Source organism: Lepidochelys kempii, chromosome 16 (genome assembly GCF_965140265.1).
Source record: "Lepidochelys kempii isolate rLepKem1 chromosome 16, rLepKem1.hap2, whole genome shotgun sequence".
NCBI classification, from domain to species: Eukaryota; Metazoa; Chordata; order Testudines; family Cheloniidae; genus Lepidochelys; species Lepidochelys kempii.
In genome coordinates this window covers 16,591,092-16,618,700 of record NC_133271.1, presented here as the reverse complement: position 1 = coordinate 16,618,700, position 27,609 = coordinate 16,591,092, and the positions used below count along the sequence as shown (strand labels likewise).

At 43.7% G+C, this 27,609-nt stretch overlaps 1 protein-coding gene across 6 annotated transcripts; it reads right to left on the bottom strand.

Annotated features, from left to right (window-relative positions):
* Positions 1-81: 81 nt before the first annotated feature.
* PKN3 (protein kinase N3) lies at positions 82-27,282 on the bottom strand. 6 transcript variants are annotated; one of them, XM_073314245.1, is made up of 22 exons: positions 26,800-26,957; positions 21,193-21,475; positions 20,408-20,562; positions 18,911-19,040; positions 18,637-18,788; positions 17,351-17,549; positions 16,884-17,075; positions 16,517-16,626; positions 15,766-15,909; positions 12,367-12,442; positions 11,014-11,203; positions 10,019-10,130; positions 8,960-9,036; positions 7,570-7,636; positions 6,784-6,875; positions 6,255-6,431; positions 6,103-6,165; positions 5,389-5,465; positions 4,555-4,697; positions 4,047-4,154; positions 3,093-3,173; positions 82-263 (listed from the first exon to the last, which is right to left on the bottom strand). In XM_073314245.1, exons 1-22 carry the CDS (start codon positions 26,821-26,823, stop codon positions 258-260), a joined length of 2,658 nt encoding a protein of 885 aa, XP_073170346.1. In that variant the 5' UTR covers positions 26,824-26,957; the 3' UTR covers positions 82-257. The 6 variants fall into 6 exon arrangements, with proteins under 6 accessions (XP_073170346.1, XP_073170345.1, XP_073170347.1 ...); XM_073314244.1 differs by lacking the exons at positions 82-263; positions 26,800-26,957 and adding exons at positions 633-2,088; positions 27,219-27,282; XM_073314246.1 differs by lacking the exons at positions 82-263; positions 26,800-26,957 and adding exons at positions 633-2,088; positions 27,128-27,202.
* Between the last annotated feature and the right edge of the window lie 327 nt (positions 27,283-27,609).

Sequence of the window (27,609 nt, the reverse complement as noted above, 5' to 3'; positions counted from 1 at the left end):
GGTTAGGAGGAGATAATTGGTAGTGTGGGTCAATTTCCCTTGGCGAGAGATTAAGCAGTAGTTATACTTGACTGTGGGAATGGGTGAGCTAAGATCAGGGTGGGCTGTTTTTCTTCCACACAAGTACATATACTAAAGCTCTTACCTAAGTAACTCCTTGAGCACTTCAGCAAATCTTGATTCAATAGGGACTCCTCTCTGGTTATGCCCAGATCCCGTCTTCAGAACAAGCACAATCAATCCTTCACTGGTAAAGTCTATCCCTGTAGATGAAGGGTTGAAAAAGCAACATCTACTTGTTCCCATTAGCCTTCAGCAGGGATATTTCTTCTCTAGCCTACTAGCCAAAGCCACAAGCCAAAGTTCTGTTCCCTGCACAGAGTAACAACCATAAATGTGTAGCAGTTCAGTCTGCACTGTGAAGTGCAACCATGTTGTAATTGCCCCAATAGTTTATGAATGACTCTCATTCCCCATACTTATCACTTGGAAAGTGTTTAAAGAACAATTGCTATTTTTGACTTGCTAGTCATACTGGCTATTTGGGAAGAGGCAACAGCACTCTGCAAAACAGTTTCACAGTCAGAATGTAATGTTTAAATAGTAATTATAAGTGCCTGTTACAGCACTGCTAGTACAAGAACCTCACACCCACTAATTTCCATATACATACTCACAGTTCTGCATTTTGGGCACCAAATGAAGTTGGTCTTGATACAAATTATTCTATATTTAGGCTGTTTTCTAGTCAGAGTTGTTTCACAATCAATATTTATTACTTTTTCCAATATAAACATCCACAATATTTTATATTAGCTGAGAAAAATACAGCATATACATAGTAAGGTAAAAAAAACTGTGGAGAAATAACCTGCCTGCAATCATTAAAGTGACATACACGGCCCCAGTAAGGCTAACACATACAAAGGGGACAGATCCAAGCAGCTGAAGTGACAAGAGACTCTTATGAAAGGAAGGAGGAAAGGGAAAAAAGTATTAACGTTACATTTACAGAGATAAAGAACACTCTCTCTCTGTGTTAAGCAGAAGATCTGTGTTCTCCCAACTCCTGAGATGTTCTAACAAGTCAGGGGGATGAAAGGCATAAGTTTAATCAGAAGGGAGAGTCTCTAATTTACAATAAACAATATATGCAAAGTTTGTAGGGTTTTAAATCAGTTCTTATTAAAGACAGGAATTAAGATTTAAGAGTAGCAGGAGAGTAGAAATAATCTTGTTTCTTCTACAAAGCAAGGCTAAGATCTCAGCTTGTAACGTCTGGGCAGTTTTCAAACTCAACTTTCATCATTCTGGTTGTATTAAGCCACTGCACACCTTCCCCCTCAAACTATGAACACAACTGGGCCTAAATCCTTTGCAAAGGAGAAATAGTGCCACTTTTCTTCTCTCAGAAAATAAGTGGAAAGTGCCAGTTCTTCTGCCGCTGATCATCCAGTGCTGAGAACGCTAGACCGCTTGCGAGGCCCTGCTGCAGAGGTAATGGAGTTTGTTTGGGAAGGTTCTATTTCATGTAGATACATTGTTAAATGAAATCAAGTTTAAATTGTAAGTGCCCACAGCGATCCAATGGTGGCATCAGAGTACAGCCAGGTACTGTTTCAAACACAGCCAGCAAGCATGAACCTTCTTAAAGCTCACATCCAGTACACTCCCGCCTAGGATGTGCACACACTGAACAATGCAGTAGAGCAACCAGCTTGCAGAACAGTCTGCTTTCTACAATCCTTAATACTACCAGACCTATGAATAATCTTTGCCTGTTATTAACTTGACCTTCCAATAGTCAGTACCAAGTTCCTCTCTAGGATCTCTCAGTGTAGTAGTGGTCTGCATAGGCTCCTTACACCACAGCAATCAGACTTCCAGAAGGTATCTGGAGACAAAGTCAAAGTCCTTAAAGACAGCCTGTTCCTCAGTGGTCAGGACAGGGAGCTCGTCTGGAGGAGTCAGGATTGGCTTCTGGGAAGTAAACTCTTCATCAAAGTTGCTAATGTCAGTGGGAGCTCTTAAGAAGGGCACAAAAGGGGGCTTCAGTGCTCTGGCAAACAGAGCATCCCAGTCAATCTCCTGTAAATAGAGGAAATTACAAAACCAGATTGGCACTAACAGACTAATGAACTGTGAGATAGTAGGTAGGAAATAGTAGCGTTATGTATCCTTCCTCCCTACCAGATCAGCTGCTGCATGCCTAATTTCTACCAGGCTAGAACCAGAAGTGCCAAGATAACCAAAATGATGTACACCACAGGAAAGAGAGAGATCAGTGTCTTCCATGAAACTTAAGGCTGCTCTTCAGAAAATCAGCCAAAAAACAAAGCTACAGCTCAGACTGTTATTCAGCAAAGACAAAACTAAATTAGACTCATAAGCTCTTATCAGGAGACCATTAAGCAGTTCTCTGTATAGGGGCTACCCAAAGGTGTGTTTTCATTACTACAGGGCCTGGCATAGCTCTTTATAAATATTAGCACTTATGGCAGAATAGTCCTGGACATTGATAAAGCTCAACTGTTTTATACAGTTGGTTTCAGTATTCAAAAAGTGTTAGTACCTCAGTGGCCTCCCTTCATAATGTATAGATTATAGCATCCTCTCCACCCTAAACTATTCAGCAGTCATATTCCTCTGTGAACACTCTGACAGTTCAAGTTTTATATTCTAACTGTTCAACCCTTCCTCCCGAATTCAGAGATGGTGCTTGCCAGACAATCTGTATACCCACAGCAAGAGAATTCCCATGCGATAGGGCAGATGTTTGATTGTATGCCTGAAATTAAGAGGTGAGGGACATTTAAGACTCAATTTGGAGCTGCACATATTGAAATAAAGATCCTGTGCTTGGAAGCCTAACAGTACCAGAAAATACAGTCTTCCATCAGGAGGTTCTAAAAGATAGGTTATGTAGATAATTGTTTGGCTTTAGTGACCACGTGTCAAAAAAGCTGTTGATGAGATTCTCATTTTTGACCAAAAGAAACAGGCAAGTTTGCCTCTATAGCAACAGAAAGCAAATAGCTCTTCTGCAGCTCAGACATATGAGCACAGAGGTGCACAGGGGACTGAGCTCTTACCTTGAAAAAGGGCTGGGTTTTAATCTCCTCTGCATCCCTCTCTCCTGCCCCAAGGCGACGTTCTGGACATTTCTGGAGAAGCTGCAGGAAATACCAATAGACAAATTCAACACATGGAACAAGGAGGAACATGAACACTATTCCAGAGAGAAAACAGAGCAGCAACCATCCAGTCTCTTCCACTTGCTCCCTTCAGGGCAGGGCCATAACCAGTCATAGAATCATAGAATATCAGGGTTGGAAGTGACCTCAGGAGGTCATCTAGTCCAACCCCCTGCTCAAAGGGGGACCAATCCCCAACTAAATTATCCCAGCCAGGGCTTTGTCAAGCCTGACCTTAAAAACTTCTAAGGAAGGAGATTCCACCACCTCCCTAGGTAACGCATTCCAGTGTTTCACCACCCTCCTAGGAAAAAAGTTTTTCCTAATATCCAACCTAACCTCCCCCACTGCAACTTGAGACCATTACTCCATTTAGTCAGCACTAAACTCAAGTTTAGTCCATTGTAAACCACCCATTTATATCAGTGGGTGATCCACTGTGGACTCTAGGTAGCATATAGCCGTAACTGTATACGCTGATCCACTGATAATTAGAAATGGAATTCAGCCCTATCCACAGAATGAATCCGACATCCCTACCCTAGAGTTATTTAACATCTGTCCATTTGAGAATTGGCAGGATAGACTCCAATAGGAACCCTGCTTAATCCTCAATGGCTATATGGATGGCATGTGTGTATGGAGGTGTCAAGGATGAGAAATTAAGAGATAAAAAAGTGTGTGTGTGTGTGGATCTTAAGGGTTCCCTATAGGATATGTGGACACCTCTGGAAGCACACAAACACACGCACTCACACACACAAGTGGAAATGCCATCTAGTAAGAAGAGTGTCTCTCTGGCTCTACTTGTGCTGAGGCCTGAGTAAAACCAGGGAGATCCCATTGCAGTACCTTGCGGAGTATGGGAAGTGCCTCAGAAGAAAGGAATCGCGGATAGCAGACCTCTTCATTAACAATGCTATCAAAGACCTCCTCTTCATTATCTCCAGGGAATGGAGACTGCAGTGGAGACATGTTGTTATCTGACATACATAGTATCTGTATCCTACTATTTGTTTATTGCACTGTGAGATGGGGATGATAATACTTCAGAGTTTTGGAAGGATTAAGTAAGTTTGACAAGTGCTGTGAATGAGGAAAACGTGATATAAATACTAAGGATCATTAGTGGAGAGAACAGAATTGGGAATGTTAGGCTGTTATAGCTGGTTTCAAATCACCACAAAAGCAATTAGAGGAATTATACTTTTAATGCAAGAGGAACCCAAAGATGTACTTTTATTCACTTACATTATTTTAAAGACACAAATAAAGAGCAGTTAGGTGCACCCAGCCCGTGACCACTCATGTCATGTGGTGAGGCCCACCTCTCCCTTTCCCCAGAGGAAAATGGTCTCACCTCACCAACAAGCATCTCGAAAATGAGCACACCAAGCCCCCACCAGTCCACTACCCGCGTGTATGAGGTGTCTGTCAGGACTTCTGGAGCCAGAAATTCAGGGGTGCCACAAAAAGTGTTAGTGCGGTCCCCAAAACCCATCCCTGTGGAGAAAATGCCTTTATGAACACACCATACACATTCTCAATTGGTTATGCATCATCACATTTTCTGGAAGCATAACAGGCAATGTAGGTGATGACAGCAGAGACGGTGATACTGGACAATAGACAACATGGCTGAGAACAGCAGAGACAGGTGGGCAAAGAGAGGAGAACTGGCATTAATACATTACTCCAAGAGGGATCTGCCTCTGACCTTGCAGGACTCTTGCCCACCCATGTCCATTTACTCTTGAAGAAGCATGGAATCTTTACTAAGGACTCTAGCAGCTTGTCTTTTTAGTATTTCTAAGCTGAAGCACAAGAAGGAATGTAAAGACACTGTTTATATAAACAGCAAGGCAAAGAAACTTCCTGCAGCCACAATTATTATATGACCACATAGCAAGGAAGAGGCCCTCCTCAGGAAAACTGCATGATGCTGCATCTTGGCTCCGCAGAACAGTCAAGTGCATTGTAACCCCCTTTATAAATTACCCAGAGAGAAAGAACAGGAACTGCTCCCAACTTCATAGTGGTCAGATAGGAAGGATTTCTTTAAGTGGGATTGAACACAACTGTGTTAGCCCAGCAATTCCACTAGTTGCGCTTGTGAACATGTTATCAAACCCTAGATCCTGAGTTGCTCCAGCAAGGGTGATGGCTCAGTCTTGGTACCATCAAAGTTGCTCACCTTCCTTACACAGCCCAAAATCTGCAATCTTCACAAAGCCCTCAGCATCTAAGAGCAAGTTATCCAGCTTCAAGTCCCTGCAAGCAGAGGAGGAAGAGAATGGGGGGTGAAGTCTGGGAATTGGCACATAACCCCAGATGTTAGGACCAGGAAAGTACAATCAACCATGAATAGAGAGTGCATTTTCTCAAATACTATATCACCTTAGAGGATGCTCTTCACAGACTATTGTATTTATTAATTTATTTTCCTAAGAGTATCAGGAAATGGCTCTGTGCAAGGAGGGGCTTGTGCTATCAAAGGATGTGTCCTGCTAATAGCAGGCCCCATTGCCAGGATGCCCCTGGAAAGAGGACACATGTTACCTCGCCCCAGTTCATCGCTGCTTCAGTGTGGATGGCCCACTGGCAATATGTCTGACAGACAGTTTCTTAATAACATTCCCTGGCATAGTTAACAGTAAGTTGGTATGGTCAATACAGACACAGGTTTGGATGTGTTCTATTTCTGCCAACTCATTCCAGTCAACTGTGGAAAAGATCCAGTTTAACTCTTGAATGTGATGGCAGGAGTGGTGGAAGGGAAATGTCACTGAGCTGGCTAGGTGGACAGAGTGCTAAAGAAACCCGAGCATGGCAGCAAACTACACATGTGGCTAAATGCGCAATTTAATATTTGGGTTGCTGGGTTTCTTACACTTTACTGTTATGTTACCTGTAAATAATTTTCTTCTCATGTAAGAACTGGAGTCCCAGCACTACGCAGGCTGTGTAAAACCTGAGAAAGAGGAAGAGTTTTCACTACAGAGACTTGAGAACCAAGTCAAACATCTATGGTACTTTGAAGCCTGAAACAAGCTAACTCACTGTGTCACATGTTCTGGAAAGATATCAGAGTGAATGCGCATCATGAGATCACCACCAGGGGTGTATTCCATCACAAAACATGCGTGATCTGATGTCTGGAAACATGCAAACATGTTCACCAGGAATGGATGGCTGAAGGAGTTGATCACTTCAAAGATTCGCTTCTCACAGTTCAAGCTGTCAGGGTTCAAAGAAAGAAAATGTCATGGCCAAAGCTTTGCAGAGAAGTCTATGTTTGGAGATGGAAGTACAGGGGGGATATTTTTATACTTAGATTTATAGAAACAAAAAAGGGAGATGACATTTATTTTGTGTTGTTCCCAAACTCCAGTTTTATTCTCTTCCCCCCAGGTGAGTGTTATTTTGCTAGATGCCAGGAGCAACACCATTATAAGCTTCCTCCAAGTCTTGATTCTAGCCCTCTGATGCTTAAGAGGGATCCACTACCACATTAGTGCTGAGATTGACATGATTAGAGAGGTGATCTCACAGCCTCTGGTGGAAGTGCTCCCTCTGGACAGAGACTCACCTATCAATCTCATCTCGGCTAATGATGTCTTGTTTCTTTAGGGCTTTGATAGCGTACAACTTTCCTGTTGCCTTGTATTGACCTAGCAGCACCTGAAAGACAATAAAAAGCCAATAATCCAGCACTCTTAGTCATTCTGAGATTCTCTCATCTGGCTACTTGGACTCCCACCCACACAGCCAGCAGGTACTCACACAAACTGCTCCCGTCCATTCCAGAGAGTCATTGTCAAAGCCAAGGCCAAGTAACTCCAAGGAGGGTTTTATTTTTCCCGAATGCTCTGCAGTGAATAGCTCCAGATAGAACTCATTTTAAATTATGCTATTTTTAAAATCTGGAGTGTCAAGGCTAGTCCTATGATTTTATAGCTGTTCAGTGCTCCAACTACCCAGGAGTTGTGAGCTCAATCTTTGGGGAGGAAGAGCACCTAATGCTGTTCTCCAGTGACCCCTATGGATGATGCAAGGAATGACTTTGATGAGCTCTGGAGCTAGAGGCATATGAACTACATGGGGTATGTGAAAAGAGGCTAGGTAGAGGATCCTCAGCCCTTAAAGGTTATCTCCAGCTTTGGAATCCCTAAACACCCTAAAGACCCTCTTATTAACAGGAATATCAGCTGTTTTCCTTGTGGGGCAGGAGCTGATTTTTCCATTTACACTGGAATGAGCCACTTCCCCTTTTGGAACATTTCCACTCACAAACTATGAGACGCAGAGGTGGAAAAAGAGAGGGGAACAGCTTTGCACCCACCCCCTTCAAGGAAGCCCCTTATTCACACTCTACCTTCCCGAAGTGCCCTCGTCCCAGCATGGCAATGCAGTGAAAATCCTGAAGCTGAACAGCCCTCTTCCTGCAGGCAAACAGAGAAAGCACTACTAGTAAACTCAAAGGTCAGAAATGGATACCAAAGGGAAGGAGGTTTACACAGCAAGAAGCCAACCCTAAGGAAACAACGAAGCTAGAGGGTAGCTGGTGGGACAAGACCACATAAATATGAAGATGCTGTCAGGACAACGATAGAAGAACAAAAAGTTGGTGGTGGGGTATGGGAGGAGACCAAGTCTCGGGTGCTGGTAGGATGAGAAGGATTCTAGTTCTTAGATAGGGGTAGGTAGTGATGAGGGGAGAGTGGGGGTGTTAGAGGGCCAAAAGGGGGATACAAAATGTGTAGCTGAGTGGACAGATGCCATGAAACATTATGCTGGCCACATGCTGTTACCAAGGAAACTAAAACTAGATTCTAGAACCTCTTGGAAAAAATAAATAAGAAGTTAGAAGGCTTAGTCTAGGAACATTGTTTGCTGGGAACACAGGTTTCCCTCTCCTCTGTGTGTGAATTGAAGGGCTAAGAATATAGGCTAGAAAGACACAAATGTCCCTCCCAGAGAGAAGGCAGGTATGTCAATGTATGTGTCTGACTGTCCTTGCTACCAACTTCAGACCTCCAAAGTGAGGGCAAAAGGACTGATACGTTAATGCTCCTACATAAGGAAATAGTTGAAGCTGTAGATCAGCTAACGTTTATTTTGTTATTCATGCATTTGTACATAACTGATGGTTCAATATTGTTGTTGTGTTTTTTACCTAGCATTTTCTTGTTGCATTTTTCTAGTCTGTATCCTTGTTATATACAGCCCAATAGCAGGATTAGACTCTACAAACAACTTTATTATTTTATGTATGCCCCCCGTCCAATGGGCACTAATTTACCTCAAATAGCTACATTAATATAATAAACAAGGGGTGGGGTCTACTGGGGGTGCTTTTGAAGTATGTTACTTTGTATTCACAGAGGTATAGCTAAATAGCTCACAAGTTTAAGCCCTAGAGAATTTAAAATGCTTAAAAATGAGGAGCCATTTGAGGGCAGTTAAATTATTTTACCTTCTACTAGAAAGATTCACTCAATTATACTGCACAGCCTGTTAATAGGGTAATCATCAAGGGTCATTACACAGATAATGCTATGCAGACATCTGGATAAATAAGGTAAAATACAGAGTTTTACCTGTATTCTATAAATACAGTATAAAAAGTCTGTTATTGAGAAATTAATTTCCTAATTAGAGGTCATACTACCTATTTAACAGAACTCAAGACTGATGGTAAAAAAATGTCAGCTCAATATCCTCTTTTCTTGTGTCCAAAAGAGCCCCATGCTGTCCACAATTACCTCTGAGAAGCCCAGTTTGGTGTTTCTGTTACAGCAGAGCTGCGAGTCCTCTCTTCCACATGTAGCCTCTTCAGACACTGAATGGAGAGAAAGTCACCACATCCAGTTCTGTGGAATGGTGTTTGCAAAGGCCCACTGGATCAGATCAGAACAGACTGGAAAACCCACACCCAAGCCTCCATCTGTCTCACCCAGCAGTGACCAGAGAGAATGTTGTTCTTGTGATATAAACAGGGATTGTCTCTGTTGTGAGTGGAGTATGGCCCACAGAGCACACAAACACAGATTATCTCTGGCTACTTAGCCCATTTCTACATACTGAGCAATGCAAGAATAAGATTTTATCTCCCTGTTGGAGTCAGCCCCCAGCGTGGGTACCCATTTGAAAAAGTCTAGGATGAACCATGGTTTTCCAGAAAGTCACTTCACATGTCTCAGTGCAATTCTAGAGAACTCTGGTGACCAGAGAGAATGCACTTTCATCTATGGGCACACACCAAGTAGAAGAGTAAGGTAGGTATGTGTCAGGGCACAGCTATTTAACCTTTACAGCACTGAAAACTCACATCTCTACCTCTCCCCCAGCGACTGCTCCTTCCCCTCAGTGAATGAGATCCCCTCTTCCTTCCCACCCAGGTCTCCTAGGAGGAGAGCTTTACAGGCCCTCCTGTTTTACAGCATCTGCAAGCTCTGTGCCCCTGCTTTCCCCATGCAGATACCTCTTCCCCACTTCTGGCCTAAAATCCCAAGATGACCCGCCCGCCACTTTTTTTCTGCAAGGGGAGGCAGTTTATAGGATTAGGAAGATGGAGCTCCTCCCCTTAGAGTCCAGATCTGTCCCACTTCTGAATGATCAAAAGCTCAATGCCCAGTCACCCAATTGGACCCCAAATCCCTGGATATTAACCAGTCTTAAATCAACATCTGCCCGAGGAGTCACTAATTTCCTGAGAATTACAAGTCAAAAAGAACTTGCATTTGAGAAGAAAGGGCAGGGCCCAACCCACTAAAGAAACCTGACCAAAACACAAAAATCTCGCTATGAACCCAGATCCTTACCGGAGAGTCTGCAGGAGATGGAGCAACCTCTTTGGAATCTGCTGTCAAAAAAAGGCATGGAGGCTTAGGGGGAGGTTCCTCGCCAAATGTCAGTTTAACCACTGGATAGTCACTGCATTTGGAATAAACATTTTAAAGAGGTCACTGTGGAATAAAATATGGTACAGCAGACACTATAGTGCAGTGTCAGAATTGCACAAGCAAGGTTTAAGTTAATCCTAAATGCACTGGACAGTAAGACTCCCTGATTCACACCTGGGATTCAAGTCTATGAGAAATCAACAGGTAGTACGCTCCTTTAAAATGAACTGTAAGGAAATAAGCCTTTATTGTGCTGCTGGTGTTTATACTCATGTCAGAATACCTAGCACTCTGACATTATGAGTGATGAAAGCTATAAAAATGGCTATAAATAAAATGGCCATCTGATGAAGAATTTAAAGTAGACATCTATTGTTTGACTGCGTCACAGCAATGAAGTTTAGCTTAATGACCAACTTGATCTTCCTCCTTTACAAGGGCTAGTGGACCAGTGAAAAATATCCTCTTCTAGAGGAGCAAATCTAAAAGCTAAAATACGCACTGAGGGCAGTTGAGAAGGAACAGATTTGCGCCTGCCTATATGCCCCTGCACAGGGACATGCAGTGCACAGGCACAGACCTTTGGACACTGCTAGCTAAAATCTCCAATTGAGAGTGCCCAGGCACATGCACATCCTATGGTGGAGCACCCAAAGGGGCATATACTCAAAGAAGAACCGTGATTCTGGAAATCTGTCTAATGGTCAACAATAAATCAGAGGTGGCCCTAAAATACTGAATGCGCCATAAAAGTTCACACCATCTCAGCCAGTATTTTTTCTTAATAGCCCACACTGAGTTTCCTACATAGATCTTTCACACCAAGGTCTTTCACCATCTTGTGGAGTTTCACCAAATTTTAATTTTGTGCCCATTCCAATTTGTCACATAGCATTAACTGGAACAAGACTTACCTGCTCAGCATGGACAGTGAATCAGTTTGAGTTTGCAGCAGCACTGGAGAGGAAAAGTCTGTAAGAATGGGAGTACGAAGTGGGGGGCTTAGCGTGTTCATGGAACTACATGGAGGGAGAATGTTCATCATTAGACGACCCCAGGTAGCAATATTTATGTTCATCTGAGAAGCTCGGAGAAACTCCTTTCCTGGAGAAGGAGAAATCCAAATATTACTAAGATTACCATGCCAAGCACTACATGAACCACTGACCTACCTAGTTCATCTAGGCAGCCATTTGCTCACCCCAAAAAAAGGCCCAATTTGGGGATGGTGGGCCAAGAGGCACCATAACCACATCTCCTAGACAATCAAAACAGCTGACAGACTCATAGGTAACTAACGAGGAAAGTATTCATAAGGTCCTAGTAGTTGGAGCTGAAAAAGATCTTCCATTTCATCACATCCAGACCCCTACAATGGCAAGGTATAATCCTCACACAGAAGATGTACCAGATATTAAACTGATACTCTACTAGAACTTAGCCAAAAGATAATGTGAAGGTACTACATTCTTATTTTCCACCCGCACTTCCATACTGAATTTAAGTCCCATAGCCTGAGAACAGAAAAATTGTGAAAATAAATTGTGGATTCTGAGTTTTTAAGGTCTTTCCACGATTTTTGCTGTTTCCTGCAGAATCAAAGTTGTTTAAAAAAAGAAATCGAGCTTTTCCAATTGCAAAGAGCCTTCAGAATATAAATTCTCACTCTCTTGCTCCAGCTCGGGAGAAAAAGAGTACATGACCTGTGCCACCCACCAACCCATTCACCTCGCTGAAGTGTCAACTTCAAAGCCTTGTTGGACAATCGATATCCCTGTCCACACCATGGTTGTGTCTAAATTTTCTGGGAAATCTCTCACCACTGCCACTTATCAGTGATAGCATAGGTGGTAGAACACACAGATTGAGACTTGGATCCTACTAGCAACAATGCTGTTCAGAAATTACTAATCGTAGCCCCGACACATAATCATGTTAGGCATGGATGTAAATGTTATAACATGTACATTCCATGTTACAGCCATGCTTCCATCACTTCCCTGGTGAGTGGAGACATTGCCACACACTAATAGATCTCACCTACACACATACATTAACCCAGAAGCATTCCAAAAAGTACCATAAACCAGGGATGCTTGAACAATTTTTACAGTGGGGGGTGCTGAGAGCCATTGAACCAAACTGTAAACCCTGTGTATAATGGAAACCACTTCAAGCCATGGAGTGCTGCAGCATCTCCCGCACCGACAACCACATAACCATACATGCCCCTAATTGGAGTGGCTGTCAGTTCACAGGCTGGTTACCTTTCTGTTTCGGGAAAATGCGTTTCTGGCGCTGCAGATTGGACCGTCTCTCAATCACAGGGTTACAGAAGGTCACCTGCCAGGGAAGCAGAGGAGACTCTACAGGGCAGTTCACTTCTCTCCTGGACACATGCTTAGCCTTCTGATCAAATAGAACATTCACACCCATTCAGCAAACTAGGAGTCACATATGAAGGCAGACTCCAGACTGAGTTATACTATCTACTCCCCTCAGGTGCTATGTTAAAAAAAAAAAAGAATTTTTAAAGTTAGAAGTATCCATTAACATGAAGTACAGAGAAGCTGACAGAGGCAGAATGATTGGCTCATAATTAGGGCCCTACCAAATTCACGGCCATGAAAAGTATGTCAGACCATGAAATCTGGTCTTCTGTGTGCTTTTACCCTCTCCTATACAGATTTCACAGGGGAGACCAGCATTTCTCCAATTGGGGGTCCTGACCCAAAAGGGAGTTGCAGGAGGGGTGTGGGGTTGCAAGGTTATTTTATGGGCGTTGCAGTATTGCCACCCTTATTTCTGCGCTGCTGCCTTCAGAGCTAGGCAGTCGGAGGGTGGCGGCTGCTGACTGAGGGCCCAGCTCTGCAGGCAGCAGCACAGAAGTAAGGGTTACAATACCATATCATGCCATCCTTACTTCTGCGTTGCTGCCAGCAACGGCTCTGCCTTCAAAGCTGGGCTCCTGGCCAGCAGCTGCTGCTCTCCAGCTGCCCAGCTCTGAAGGCAGCGCCACCACCAGCAGCCATGCAGAAGTAAGGGTAGCAGTACCGCAACCCCCCTACAATCACCTTGTGACCCGACCCCCCAACTCCTTTTTGGGTCAGGACCCCTACAATTACAATACCATGAAATTTCATATTTAAATAACTGAAATCATGACATTTACTATTTTTAAAATCCTATGACTGTGAAATTGAGCAAAATGGACCGTGAATTTGGTGGGACCCTTCTCATAACATTTCTAAGGTGTCTTCCATCCCAATTGATGCCAGTGTACTTTTCAAATTATATACATAAAGCACTGCTGAAATGCAGATACCTCCAAAGTGGGAAGCAGTAACCAGTCACTCCACAACACAAGAGTGACAAGAGGGGAAATTTTGGCTAAGGAGACTGGGTCAGACCCCAATTTAGGAAAGATGGCCTGGGATCTTTTGTCTCCTGCAAAGGAGACAGGACTGTGGTTTTTAAGGGGTTACCTGGAGATCTCGTAACAAACTGAATTCCATGCACTTTATTATCTCGAAAGATGAAGGGATGAGCCCAACCTGATGGGATTTGATCCCATGGTTCCAGACAGTCTGAGTAATTCAAACCTAACCATTAAGCCACCCCCTTTAATGTAAAGTGTTGCTGATGACTCCTAACAAAAGCAAGTCAAAGACTGTGGTTTTTATGTAGTGCCCAGGTAATTACAATGGGGCCCTTTAAGGGTCACTTCTGGCTATAAACACACTCATCTTTTTAAACTATTTCTTTCCTTGTTTTTAGTTGGTGCTTTTGTCCTCAACCATCTGAGAGTAGATTTCAGAGTAACAGCCGTGTTAGTCTGTATTCGCAAAAAGAAAAGGAGTACTTGTGGCACCTTAGAGACTAACCAATTTATTTGAGCATGAGCTTTCGTGAGCTACAGTTCACTTCATCGGATGCATACCGTGGAAACTGCAGCAGACTTTATATAAATATAAATATATTTATATAAATATATAAATATAAAATTTATATATATGCATCCGATGAAGTGAGCTGTAGCTCACGAAAGCTCATGCTCAAATAAATTGGTTAGTCTCTAAGGTGCCACAAGTACTCCTTTTCTTTTTGAGAGTAGATTGTATCAGTGACAAAGGCCACTCCTTAGGGCGGGTAATAATCAATGATTTTTTTTAAACAGATTTTTAATTTAAATTAAATAAAGGTTTATTTTAAAAAAATAAACGTATTTAGAACTACATTTTAAATTACGGCAATCTATGTTAAGGCTTACATTTATTAAAATAATTGAAATTAAATAAAAACATATAATATTATGTAGTAAATGTTTGCTGCCAAGTTTTAAAGAAAGTCATATCACTGAACTGGTGAAAGTCACTGGCTAAGGGCTAGTCTACACTGGCAGTGCTAAAGCGCTGCTGTGACAGCACTTTAACATGCCTTGTGTGGTTGCAGCATGGCGCTTTAAAAAACCACTTCAACGAGGGGCGTAGCTCCCAGCGCTGGGGCACTGTTTACACTGGTGCTTACAGTGCTGCAACTTGCTGCACTCAGGGGGGTATTTTTTCATACCCTTGAGTGAGAAAGTTGAAGCACTGTTAATTGCCAATGTAGACAAGCCCTTAGTATCTCTCACCAGTGTTTTTTGATGTGCTAAACCAACTTTTTCAACAGATACAGAAAGAATATATTTTATTTCAGTTTATTCAACGAGTTCAGTTTAATGACTAGTTCATTCTAAGTTAAGAGATCAATGTGAGTTGAAAGTGCAGGAAAAGTTGTTTTCCTGTTTCAATCTATGAATCAAAATTAGGTGCAGGAGGATGAAATCTATTCCTTCGGAAATCCTAAAGGGCATGGTGACAAACAATCAGTTCAATTCACTAATTACAGATAATACTTACTTTGTTTAATAAATCAGTTAGTTTTAAATGCAAAACATGTTTTGATTAACTTTTTCATTAACTTTGTTTAAATGTATCCAGCATATTTAAGGTAGTTTTATTTAACTAATAATTTTAAAATGCTGTTTTGTGCATTTTTTATTTAATTTGAATTTCCATCTACATAGACCATGACACAAATCAAAGGTAAAAAAATTGATCATTTCGTAAACAAATGGATCATTCACTATTCCCCAAAACAATAACAAAAATAAAAATTAAGAATCTGAATAAATGAAAGTTAAACTATATAATTGCTTAAATAAATGTGTGTAACACACATCCTCCCTGTTCACTCCTTTCATTCTGAGACAAGCACCTGTTTCCAGGGTAGACACGACACTTTAAACAGGGAGATGGAAACTATTTGAATTACAAGTGCTCATCATCCCTCCTCCTCTCCCCACCAGAGGCCAAGCAGATTACCTTTGAGGTATAAAGACAACGCATTGAGGGAGGGTGGGAGTGTACATCTAGAGGTTAGACTAGAGAAAATAGGAGTCAAGACTTCTGGGTTCTAGTCCAAGCTCCCCCACTGACTCACTGTGTGACCTTGGGTAAGTCACTTCACCTATCCGTGCCTCAGTTTACCCATTTGTCTGCAACCTTCTCAACGCAAGGAGAGACAAACCCAAAAGAATTACCTATCACTTCAGTGTATACCCGAAGAAAACCTCCAGAGTAGTGACTCTTCTGGAGGAGAAAGGTAAAATCTGGAGACTTTACCTCTGCAAAAAGCATCCCTTGGGGTTCGAGAGAGAGGCACATCCCATGGCGTTCATTATCGAGAAAGTCATCCAAGCGCAAGAACTTCACTGCACACAGCTCTCTCCAGTCACGCCAATAAACTGCAATCTCCAGCTCCCGGGACTGCAAGAAGAGAAGCAGAGAGCTTGGTAATGGACCAGGTCAACGGCCTATAACATACACACTCTGAACTCCACCTTAGCTCTGATGCTAGTTCCTTTTCCTTCCTTGTAGAAATTCCATGCAGCTAAATAATGCAGTGTATAAGAAACATGCTCCAAGGAAGAGGTGACAGTTCCTCATTCCTATTGCTTCCCACCTTTTTGGTCTTTTCAGACCTTCAGCAGCTACAACTTTCTTTAAAGATTGCTCATTTTCATGATGTAATTTGTTGACTTTGCTCCTACATAAGACTGTACCTCATCCCAAATATCCTGAAGTGAGCTGTATTGCAGGTAAAAGATGGAGCATGGCCACTCAAATGGAGACAGAAGAGGGGCATCAAATGTTCGGACTTAAGCTATACCAGAGGTAACCTGTACTTAGAGTAGATTTAAGGCTGGGGAGAAGGCCACATTATCAGTCCCAGTAAAGAAATAGATCAAAAATTGAATGACAAGTAAATCACCAAATCCACAGAAATAATTCAAATTAAGTTAAATACAAGGTTCTGAGGACAAGACTGAAAAGATCCTGGAATTCCTATCATCCTACAGAAATATAGTCTTACCCGATCCAGCTCAATGACAAAGCTTTGGTCCCAAGCCTGGTTATTAACTGGGCCCCAGTTTGTCTGACCAACCACTTTATTGTCCACTTTGAGCACAGCAAGCACCTCATCTGGACAAGGGAGAAAGTGTAGGTTACAATCTTTTATATGGTCATAAATTGGAATATACTTCTTGCTGGAGGTAGCCACACAATCCAATCAGATTTCCACCACAGGAGATCACTAAGAGGGATAGGAGACCAAATGATTCAGCCTCTTCCCCTGTTTCAGGAGCCAAGTTTCCTCTCACTGCACTCACACCAGACTGAAAGGTGGCAGGCACATTAGAATACACCATCACTGATCCAACAGGGAATATCATACTCACTACACAGCTCCTCATTCCGCAAGTGCTTTGCTGCAGTACTGCGGCCATGAATACTCATCCCAGCTCGTGCTCGGTTCAGGGACTTCATGTCACTTGGGCTCCCATGGTTGGGAGATGAACCAAACACTCGGGAACGTCCTGGAACTTTTTCCAACAGATCCTGACACCCCATCAGTCTCACTTCTAATGAACCTGAGGAATTTCACCAAAGAGTGTTATTCTCAAGAAAAGGGAAATTATTCTAGTCAGTCCACATAGGAAGTCAGAAACTTTAGACTGATGCTGCCCAGCCTTCAGTAGCGATTAAAGTCGTTACAATCTGACAGCTTTTTGGTGGCCTACATGAAACAAATTGAGGACTTGGGCCAATTCCTAATGGACCAAGTGTCCACATCACAAAAACCACCACAGTCATGACATGGGTACATAGGGAAGAAATATTCCCCACCCCCCGCAGCCTCAGGTACCTGTAAGAGCTGTGGGTTTGATCAGTGAAGTGAAGGGCTGGATGCTGACATGTGGAGCTCCCAGAGAGGAAGCATTCACTAGCTCCTGCTTGATGAGTGCCCGCTTTGGGTGATCAGAAGAAAGCTCATTAAGCTGCTGCTCCAGGGACAAGCGCAGCAAATCAATCTTCTGAGATGATTCTTGCAAACGACCCTGAGCCTGGTAACAAGGAGCAGAGAAAAAGCTAGTACAGGCTTTGAATGAATAGCCACTGCCATGATCTTGGTACTACTAACACTTCACAAGTGACCCAACTTCCCATCCTGCTCACGAAGGACAAGAAGGGACTGTCAGCATCACTCATTCATTGCAAGTCACTGCTGCTGAGGGTCTAGAGGATTCTGCCCTGAATAAGCTCCCACCATGGTATTTCCGACTCAAAGAACAGACTAGGATCAAAAATCCAAAACTGATTTCTTACATGCCAGTGCACTACAAGCAGACACAAATTTGGACTCCAAGAGATTTCCAATTAAAAATTATTGGTATAATGAACGCCCAAGTTGGAAAATTACTATAACTAACACTTCACACTTACATAGAGCCTTTCATCAGAGACCTTCAAAGCTCTTTACAAACATTAACTATGGTTCACAAAAGCCCTGTGGGATGAGTATTATCCTCATTGTACAGATGAGTAAATGGAGGCACAAAAAGGATAAATGACTTGCACAAAGTTACATAGCAAATGAGTGAAATTTCCAATTCACATTTTCCTGTTCTGACCATTAGAAAAATAAAAGAGATTGTTGTTTAGTTTACTATAAGTTCATTTTTTTCTGTCTTAGCTTTATGATGTAAGTCAATTGGCAAGTTCTGGAAACTTAACATCTCTCACAAGAACAGCATAAGATGGGGGAGCTTTATATGTGGCTTTTAAAAAAAAGAGTCATTGCATATTACAGGCAATGAATCAGATGGCAATGACAAGCACACAATCTCTCAAACAGCCAGTAACAGCAGTTATACAAGGGAATTATCACCTTCTACCGTTACAGTTGCTAGGAGTAGCACCTGCCACAACATCACTATGAGCAGGGACTGTGGTATTATGGCAGTGCTGGGGGATTTAGACCAGTGTAATGGGACTTTGAAGTAGGGAGCCATCATATCATTGTTCAGAACAAAGCTAAGGCATTCGTGGACAACAGCCGTAATACTGTTTTTCCTCTGAAAAAAGGTTACTATCCAGCATACAGAAAGTCACCACCAATGCTTCAAGTAGCAATACTGCAATGGTGCTTACTTCAGCCAACACTTTGCGATCCTGCACCCGCCTGCCTCCCAGGATCTTCACCACATTTTTTGCCCCCTCAGCCACAGCAGCTTCAATGCATAGGTGATGCCGCAGTTCCTCGATGCGTAGCTCCAGGAGACTGATGGTGGCCCCCACCTTCACTGGTAAGGTTGGAGATAAATATAACAATCAGACAAGCAAGTGGCCTAGCATCTCAGGCATTGGGGCTTCTTAATTCAGAAGCATCTTCTCTGAGTGATGTCAGATATCCAAAGCATCTTACTTGCTGGATCCATTGCATCCTCTATTCCACCTGCCGACTGAGATACCTTCACAATCTGCATGCGAATCAGCTCAATCTTCGTCTTGCTGTCCTGGAGCATTTGCTGAGCTGTTGCCAACAGCTTCCGGTCCTGGCAAGACAGATTACAGATGGCTAGGGAGGTCCATACAGGAGAGAAATGGATTTTAATGATGTGTTAGACTAGGACAAAGATGGGGCACCACAACACACAAGGCCTTACAAGGGGTCCCAGAAAGTCCTAAAACTTCACACAATGCCCAGTTGTGCAAAAAAGATGCATAAGCAACAGGGCTGATGATTTCCAACCATGGTAGATACAGATGAGGGATCTGTGAAATGCTGTGACACCTATGAAAGATGTGACGAGTTTGCTAGGTAACAGTGTCCTGCACTGTGGGTACATTCAACTAAGAGTTTGTGCTGATGTTGCAATGATTCAATATTGTGCTTCTCTAGTCAATTGTGCTGGCAGAGTTGTATGGATGGAGGTGAGGAATAAACCAGAATGTCTAAGTTCTTTATCTTGCTCATATAGTTAAATTAAGCTTCTTAATTAAACTTTATATTTTTATTTTCCTCCAGAATATTAAATATGATTATGTCAAACACAAAAAGCATGATGAATAAGAAAGCAGTAAATTCCCCAAAAGCTCTTTCTTAAGTAACTCATACACAAAGATACCATTTATACTTTGCTCTATCTTAAAGTCTCTGTTGAAATAAACAGTATTGCACCAACTTGGTACATTATATCAGAAACTTGATGATTTGGGATAGTGTCACACATTGAGGGTCATATTCCAAAGCATTTTATTTTCTTACCTTTGGTCAGATGTTTTGGCTCCTTTCCCTCTGCTGCACCTCCCAAAGCCTGGATTGACTTTTCTGGAGGCAGCACTCCATGTCTATGACTGACAAGATCAACCACTTCTGAGATTTTTTGTATCCATTTCTAATCTAGTGGCACTACCACCACTGTTAGATGCTGGTAGCCATTCTAATGTCTCATACTAGTAACTAATATCAGAGAACAGAAGCATAATCAGTATCTGAAGTCTAAGAACATAAATTACCATACCAGATCAGACCCCTGGTCTATCTAGTCCAGAATCCTGTCTCTAACAATGTTCAGCACTGATGCTTCAGAGGAAGGTGCAAGAAACCCCACAGAAGGCAGACTGATTTGAATTGTAGTAAATTATTGCCTCAATGACATCCTGTGACAATAAGCCTAACACAACCAGCATTCATAACACTGTTCCCCCATAGGATAGTACACCATGCTGTCACAGGGCTGTGCATCAGCTCATGAACACACAGATGAGCTCAGTCATTCAACCTAAAACAACTCTGCCTTAAAGCGTCTCCCTTTCACACCCAGATCTGGAATAAAGATTTTTGTGTGTTTGCACTTTTAACAGAAATCTTGTTCCAAAGTGGCATGCTCCCTGCTTATTTCTACTCAGCAATGCTTACCTTTGACGTTGCATTTGAATACATCTGGATCATGTTCTCAGCTCCCTGTTTCACTTTCATCTCAATGTGCAGCTGCTTTTTCAGAGCCTCTATCCTCCTTGCCACTGGGTTTGGGTTCCTTTCCCAGAGACAAGGGTCCGGGGACATAGAACCATCTGTGCAACAACAGTGAATTCCATTACCCTCCTTCTCATAGTTCCCTCAAAGGGTAATAGATGAGATGAGAAGAGTAGTATAAATGAGGTTTTCATCTTCAAAGACACGTACAATACACGGCCTCAATAGAAGGACAAATTCTCCTAGCAGTTGTTTACCCTAGCCTACTACTGACCCAATATGAGAACTGCTGGCTTCTTAGGATCAGGCCCTAACTGAGAATACCAACAACTTCCAATCTCACATTCACCCCTCTGTTAGGAACTTGCATGTTGGATTCTACCCCAAAGCCCCTATTTTCTCTCCCAAGCTCTGTACGTCTGCCTAAATAAAGTTCAGGAGGTGATCCTATGTCCAACATACTCAATCCTTTGCCCGTTCTGATTTATGTTATCACCTCCTTCCATCTCGATTAGTGCCAATCACAACTTTCCAAATTTCAATACCTCTACACTGTTCATCTCACCTGGACATAAGCAGGAACCAGCTGAGATTCCTCTCCTAGATGGATGAGATTTTTCCTTCCCATCATACTACCCCCCAATAGAAAAAAAAAAAGTTAAAGCATTGGCTATAATGAGGTTTACTGCTGAAGCTATCATGCCCAACAATTACGTACTAAGACATACCTGTTTTGCTCTCCCCTTTCTCTGTTACTACAATCCGGGCATTAAGCTCCTGGAGATCCCAGTGCAGCTGCTCCAGTTTCCGATTGGAAGATTTCAGCACATGCTCTATATGCACCAGGTTCTTCTTGTCTGTTGTCACCCTGCGCAGATTTTCCGCCCCCTCTTTGATCTTCAGTTCCTTCTGGATAGCTCGACGAATTACTTCCTTCTCACCCTCCAGTTTCTGCTGGAACCCTGGATCCATGAGGTTCACCCCATTGCTCGCTTGCAGGAGATAGATGCCCTAAATCCAGTACCAAAGGGGAGAGAGTTGGAGATATTATGTGATAGCAAAACAGTGAGTGTGCGACACATCAATAGCGTTCTACCACTTCATCTCAACTACAGAAGGTCTCAGACCAAAACCTTGATTCCAATCACCAACAAATTTTGAGGAAGATCAGATCTAAATTTTAACTTTGCAGTTTGGGGCCCATCTTTGATCTTAATATACCCCAACTAGGCACTAACTCACAAATGAGATGAGTCCTCACAAAGGTTGTCTTCTTGTTATTTAATATCAATTTATATTTATGTGTCCTGAATGAGTACCAAAGGGAAGCTGTAATTTGTTCTTATCGTGATCATGAGTCTGAGTTCCATTGGCATTATATAACAGGTGCAGATCTTTATTTTAATATGGCTTGAGCTGCCAGTTGTCCAAAGCTACATGCCAACTGGAACTTTTTGGAGGTGTTACAGCCATACTCTAACTTTCAGTGAATGCATGACCAAGTCTTCATCACTGAGGAAGACAAATAAATTAATCCAGACATCTGTTTGTAAATTAATGAGTCAAAAAGTCAGCTGTACAAGCTATACCTGAAAAGACAGACACAGTCTGTAGTCCCAACCCCCATCCTAGCTGTGATTTGCAAGCAGTATGGCTTCTTTAAAATTTTGCTCACGTTGAAATTGATCTGGCAACATTAAAATCTGCTCTTAGCTTTGCTTTTTAAGTCAATTTTAAACATATTTGTTTTGGTGAAAGGTGTACTGGTGATAGCTCTGGACTGACAGGCTCTGTTTACAGCCCCAGAACAAGATACAGCTTAGATAGCACAGACTTTCCCCATGTTCCCCCATGAATAGGCTTGCCACCCAGGCAGGGGCAGCCAGACCCCTATCCACAGAGACCTGCTCCTGGCTCCACCCACTGCTGATGACATAGTAAGCAGCTCCACGCAGGGGGCTCTAGAAAAGGAGGAGGGGTTTTAAAGGGCTCCATAGCAATTAAAGAAAAATAAATATATATATACACACACAGAGCGCCCAGGACTGATTGATTACTTACCATGATCCTCACTTTTATACAAAATGAAGAGCAGCAAAATAAAGTTCCTGTCACACTCAGTAAATTTCCCAATCTCACAGAGTCGCTGTCAGAGGTAGGAACAGAACCTAGGAGTCCTGTCTCCCTGTCATATTCTTTAATATTAGACCATAAATATAGTAACAAACCACATCAGGATTTGCATTATCAGGTCACTGGTGCATGTCACGGGTGGTTAAGACTTTACAATGCACCCAAGATACATGCCAACAGCTCAGAAACACACAATTGTTGAGTCATTGTAATGCTGTTATTGTGTTGCACATCACACAGCTAGTTTTATAAGCAGGCTCTCCATATTTCTTCACTAATCAGGTGTTGCTTAAATTTCAGTTTAATAGCAAAACGAGAGAGAGCGAGAACGAATTCTATTTTTACTTGTGGTTTAAGCCAATGTCAAGTTCACTACAGACTCAACAACCAAAAAAGGAGACTTTGGGATTGGTAATGAAACAAAGTAGCTCAGGTTTAACATCCTGACTCCAGGAAGTTCTCGCCCAATTAGTAAGGCCAGGAATCTAGCCAAATTCCTGACAACAAATAATAAAAGGTTTCATCAAGAGGAACTTGAATCATGGAGCCCTTGAGTCACTCAGCCAAACTGTACCAACTCTCGGTCAGGAAATCAGAAAGTCTTTTGTCCAGTGTGTAGAAAGTTACTAAAAGGAGTTTGATTTTTTTAAAATTACATTTTAAACAAATATTAGGAAAAAGTGTGTCATTTATCCTCTTCCCAAACTATATTGATAGGTATATGCAACACACCTTTCTGGTCCTACCCGTACATTTGTACTGACAAACTTATAGGGTAGCTGGTTAGTGTGAGCTTAGGGCTGGCAAAAAATACTGGACTGACTGCGCTGGAAACTGACATCCTTCATTTACCCACAGAATGGATACAGTGTGGCCAGTGTCAGGGCAAGTTTCCTCCACTCTGCTCCCTGCCAAACACATAGCTGAAAGTCAACTATCTGCCTATCCATTTTCTAAATACAGTATATTTAGAACACATATACCCTAAGGCATTGTGATTTACAGGCTCTTTCTACCCTCTGTGGGCCAGAAGATACCCAGTGTTAACAGTGATTGCACTAGCGCAGTGGTTCTCAACCAGGGGTCTGGGGCACCCTGCAGGGCCGCAAGCAGGTTTCAGGGGGGTCTACCAAAATAAACCAGGGCAGAAAGCCAAAGCCCGAGCCCCACCATGCGGCGCTGAAGCCTGAGCAACAAAGCTTTGAAGGCCCCGCTGTGGCATGGGACCCCAGGCAGTTGTCCTGCTTGCTATCCCCTAATGCCAATCCTGGCTTTTAAGCTACTGGATATGCAGAAAAACAGTTGTGGCACGGGAGAGGTGGGGGAGGAATTTTTATAGCATGTTGGGGGCCTCAGGAAGAAAAAGGTTGAGAACCACTGCACTAGGGGACATAAAATACTATTCAGTCAATCAACACAGAAAAGGGTAAGACAGCAGAATTTGCATTTGGGCTGATACATTTTTATGATCATTTTGCAAAGCTGGTTTAGGAATTCTGGGTGGAGTGTCAAGAAGCTGACACTGTCCATGCTGCAGTTGTTCTGTGGATCCCAGAAAAGGTTAGTCTCCTAGGCTGTTAAACTCTGAACCTGCAATGAAGTCCAATAGCACAGGACCCACTGCAGAGCTGGGGCCAGAGGGTTTGTCTACACATAGACATTGCACTGCTTTAACTGAAATCACTTTAAACATCAATTCAGCTACATCAGTGCAAACCCCTGCATAGACGCTCATATCAATTCAGCATTCAGCAAATGCAAGCTAAACCAACAGAACGTTTAAACTGATATAGAATGTCCACACACAACGATGCACCTTTTTAACTAAAGGGATTTTAAATCACGCCTTTAGTTAAACTGGTGCAACTCTGTGTTTAGACCAAGCCTGAGTCTGGCAGCTTTCACCTACACTAAATGTATTTTAAAAAGTTAAAAGTACAGCTCCCAGTTTGGGATAAATCAACTTCTAGCACTTGTGAATCTGGTCCCCTTTACTACTCTGAATTATGCAGACATTATCCCTCCTCTCACAAAAAATAAAAAAATCAGAGAGAAGGAAAGACCTATTTATTACATCGGGTATTCCCTTGCCCCAGTGGCTGTTTCAGAAATATTCTTTATAGTGGATTCTCCAGGGATTTTTTATGTAAGCAATGCAGCTCCTGTGTTAAAGTATAATTTAAAATTTTAATTTTTAAACATTTTCTAAAATACATATCTTGATAATTGTTCTAGGTTTGTCATATTTGGCACCATTGTGTTTGTGGAAGAAAGGGCATTTGAATTATACCCAATTCAACCCATTTCCACCAACATATCAACATTTCCACCAACCTGAGGACCTGGAGCCAGGCCATGGGGGACAGCAAGTGGGTGACATTGTGATTCTGTCAATTTTTACAAATCAAATTAAACCTCTCTGACCTTTCTGTCACTAACTTGCTCACAGAATGAGATTGTAATATATTATACTCCCAGATTAGATTTTTTTCCAGATTAGTTTTTAAAACGTCCGAAGTGATGGGGCACACACACCACCTCCCATAGGAGAGTATTCCACAACCTAATGCATTCCACTGCCAGAAAACGTTTCCTGTTATTCACCTTACATTTTCCCTTTCTCCATCTCAGCCCATTTCTCCTGGTTATAACAAACCCTTTTGCCATCCTAAATAACTAAACCATAACCTTAACATTCACACCTATCAGACACTTGCATTCCTCCCTTAGTCACATTGTAGCAAATTTAGCCCATATTCGTGGGGTTCTTTTTGGGCCAGGGAACATTTTTTCATTGTGTATATGCATGGTATCTAGCACAAAGAAACCCTAATCTCCAACCTGGGCTTTTAGACACTACCTCAATAATCGTCATCAGTGAAGGATAACCCCATTGTTCAGAGCCAACCCAGTCTGTTCTGAAAATCACAGGGTCTACTCTGGTGAGAGGAATGTGTCCCCACATACACTGGGATGAGCAGAAAGAGGGCTGTACACAATAGATCAGAATGGGAGACTGACTGCTTCATACTGGGTGGAGAAACCACAGCCTCATGGAAAGAAAAAAAGGTCTCAGGGTAAGGGAACTGGGGACTCCTAAGGGGTCCAGTTTCTCAAGCAAGCCAGGAGAACACTTGAGCCCCTGCGTGGATGTAGGGGAGGAAGGCAAGATGAGTTTCTGGGGGGAGGTGGCAATCCTGAGGAGTCCTGAAAAGCCCCCCAAGAAGGGAGAATTTGGAGGTGACAATGGGAAAGAGCTGGGGGAGACACTAGCTGATTTTTCCAGAGGCCAATTTTTCTCTCCCTTCTAAATTACTGTCCCTCTGCAAATGTGAAATCTCATTGTTGTCATCCCCCCATGCTTCCCCAAATGCCCTCAGGCTCTCCCCCCTCCCACAGGACTCTCCTTCTCCCTGCCACACAAATCCTCTCAGGCTCTCCCCCCTCCCGACTCTCCTCCTCCCCCGCCCCCCAAATCCCCTCAGGCTCTCCCCTCCTGCCCCCCAAATCCCCTCAGGCTCTCCTCGTCCGCCCCCGCAGGACTCTCCCCTTCTGCCCCCCAAATCCCCTCAGGCTCTCCCCCCGCCAGCCCCCGCGGGACTCTCCTCCCCTGCCCCACAAATCCCCTCAGGCTCTCCCCCCACCCGCCCCTGCCCCCCAAATCCCCTCAAGCTCTCCCCCCGCCCGCCCCCACGGGACACTCCTCCCCCGCCCCCCAAATCCCCTCAGGCTGTCCTCGCCTGCCCCCGCCCCCAAAATCCCCTCAGGCTCTCCCCCCGCCAGCCCTCGCCCCCAAAATCCCCTCAGGCTCTCCCCCCGCCCGCCCTCGCGAGACTCTCCTCGCCCGCCCCCCAAATCCCCTCAGGCTCTCCTCCCCCGCCCCCCAAATCCCCTCAGGCTCTCCCCCCCACTCGCCCCCGCGGGACTCTCCTCCCCCATCCCCCAAATCCCCTCAGGGTCTCCCCCCGCCCGCCTCCGCCCCCCAAATCCCCTCAGGCTCTCCCCCCGCCCGCCTCTCCTCTTCCCTCTCCCCCGGCCCGCGGGACTCTCCTCCTCGCCTCAGGCTCTCACCCCGGCCCAGTCCCAGAAGGGCTCATCCCGATCCCCAGCTCGGGGACTCTCGGCTCCGGCCCGGCCCAGCCCAGTCTCCTGCCCTCGGGACCCGCTGCGGATCTCCGCTCGGACAAGTCTCTCCCGCTCACCTGCCGGGACTCCCCAGCCGCCATGGCTCCTCTTACCCCGCGGCCCCCGAGCTCCCTACCCCAGCGCAGCCACTCGCAACCGGCACTTTTCAAACTTCAACCTTCATCCCGGCAGGGGAGCGCCGTTCGGGAGCAGGGAGCAGGCGCCCGCTCGCGGCACTGAGGACTACAGCGCCACCTGCCGGAATGCCGGGCGGCCCCCTGAGACTGAGGGATCCAGCGCCCCCGGCCGCTGAGTTCTGGTATCCCCTGCCCGCCAGGAGTGGATCAGCGCCGTTTGCTATGACACCGGGATCGCTGGCACAGAGCTCAGCATTTCCAGCGTCGCCTGCCATGGACCCAGCAATCGAGTGCCCATCGACAGGGATTCAGAGATCTGGTCCCACCTGCTGGAGATCTGCATAGCCAATGTACCTCACCTGACACTGATCCAGAGATCTAATGCTACTTGCTGGGGAATCCAGCAATCCTGTTCCACCTTCCCTTGATCCAGGAATCCGAACAACACCTGACAGGATGTGTAAATCCAGCACTATCTGCTACGGGGTCAGAGATCCAAGAGGGAAGGAGTCAATAATTAAATAGGGAAGAGGCTCCATGGTGCCTCCTAAATATTAACACATTACCAGGCAAAAACTTAGTTAAGATGGATTAAGGTTGTAAACATTCATCAGTTCTTTCAGGGAGAAAAAATAAACTTTAGGGCAATGGTGCCATTTTCTAGATAAACATACTTGGACATATGATGTTAAAGTTACATTTTTTAAAAGAGCATTGAAAAGTATGCACCTGCACAATTAAGGTCAGAAA

Bases quoted from the DNA above. Each gene is read 5' to 3' on its own strand.
- PKN3 (XM_073314246.1), bottom strand. From the start codon at position 27,202: ATGCAGATCTCCAGCAGGTGGGACCAGATCTCTGAATCCCTGTCGATG. The intron at 20,563-21,192 runs GTATGTCTTAGT...GTTGTTGCACAG, and splicing joins GAAAGGGGAGAGCAAAACAG to ATGGTTCTATGTCCCCGGAC. The intron at 6,876-7,569 runs GTAGAGTGTGAA...ATTGTCTTTCAG, and splicing joins GACGAGGGCACTTCGGGAAG to GTGCTGCTAGGTCAATACAA.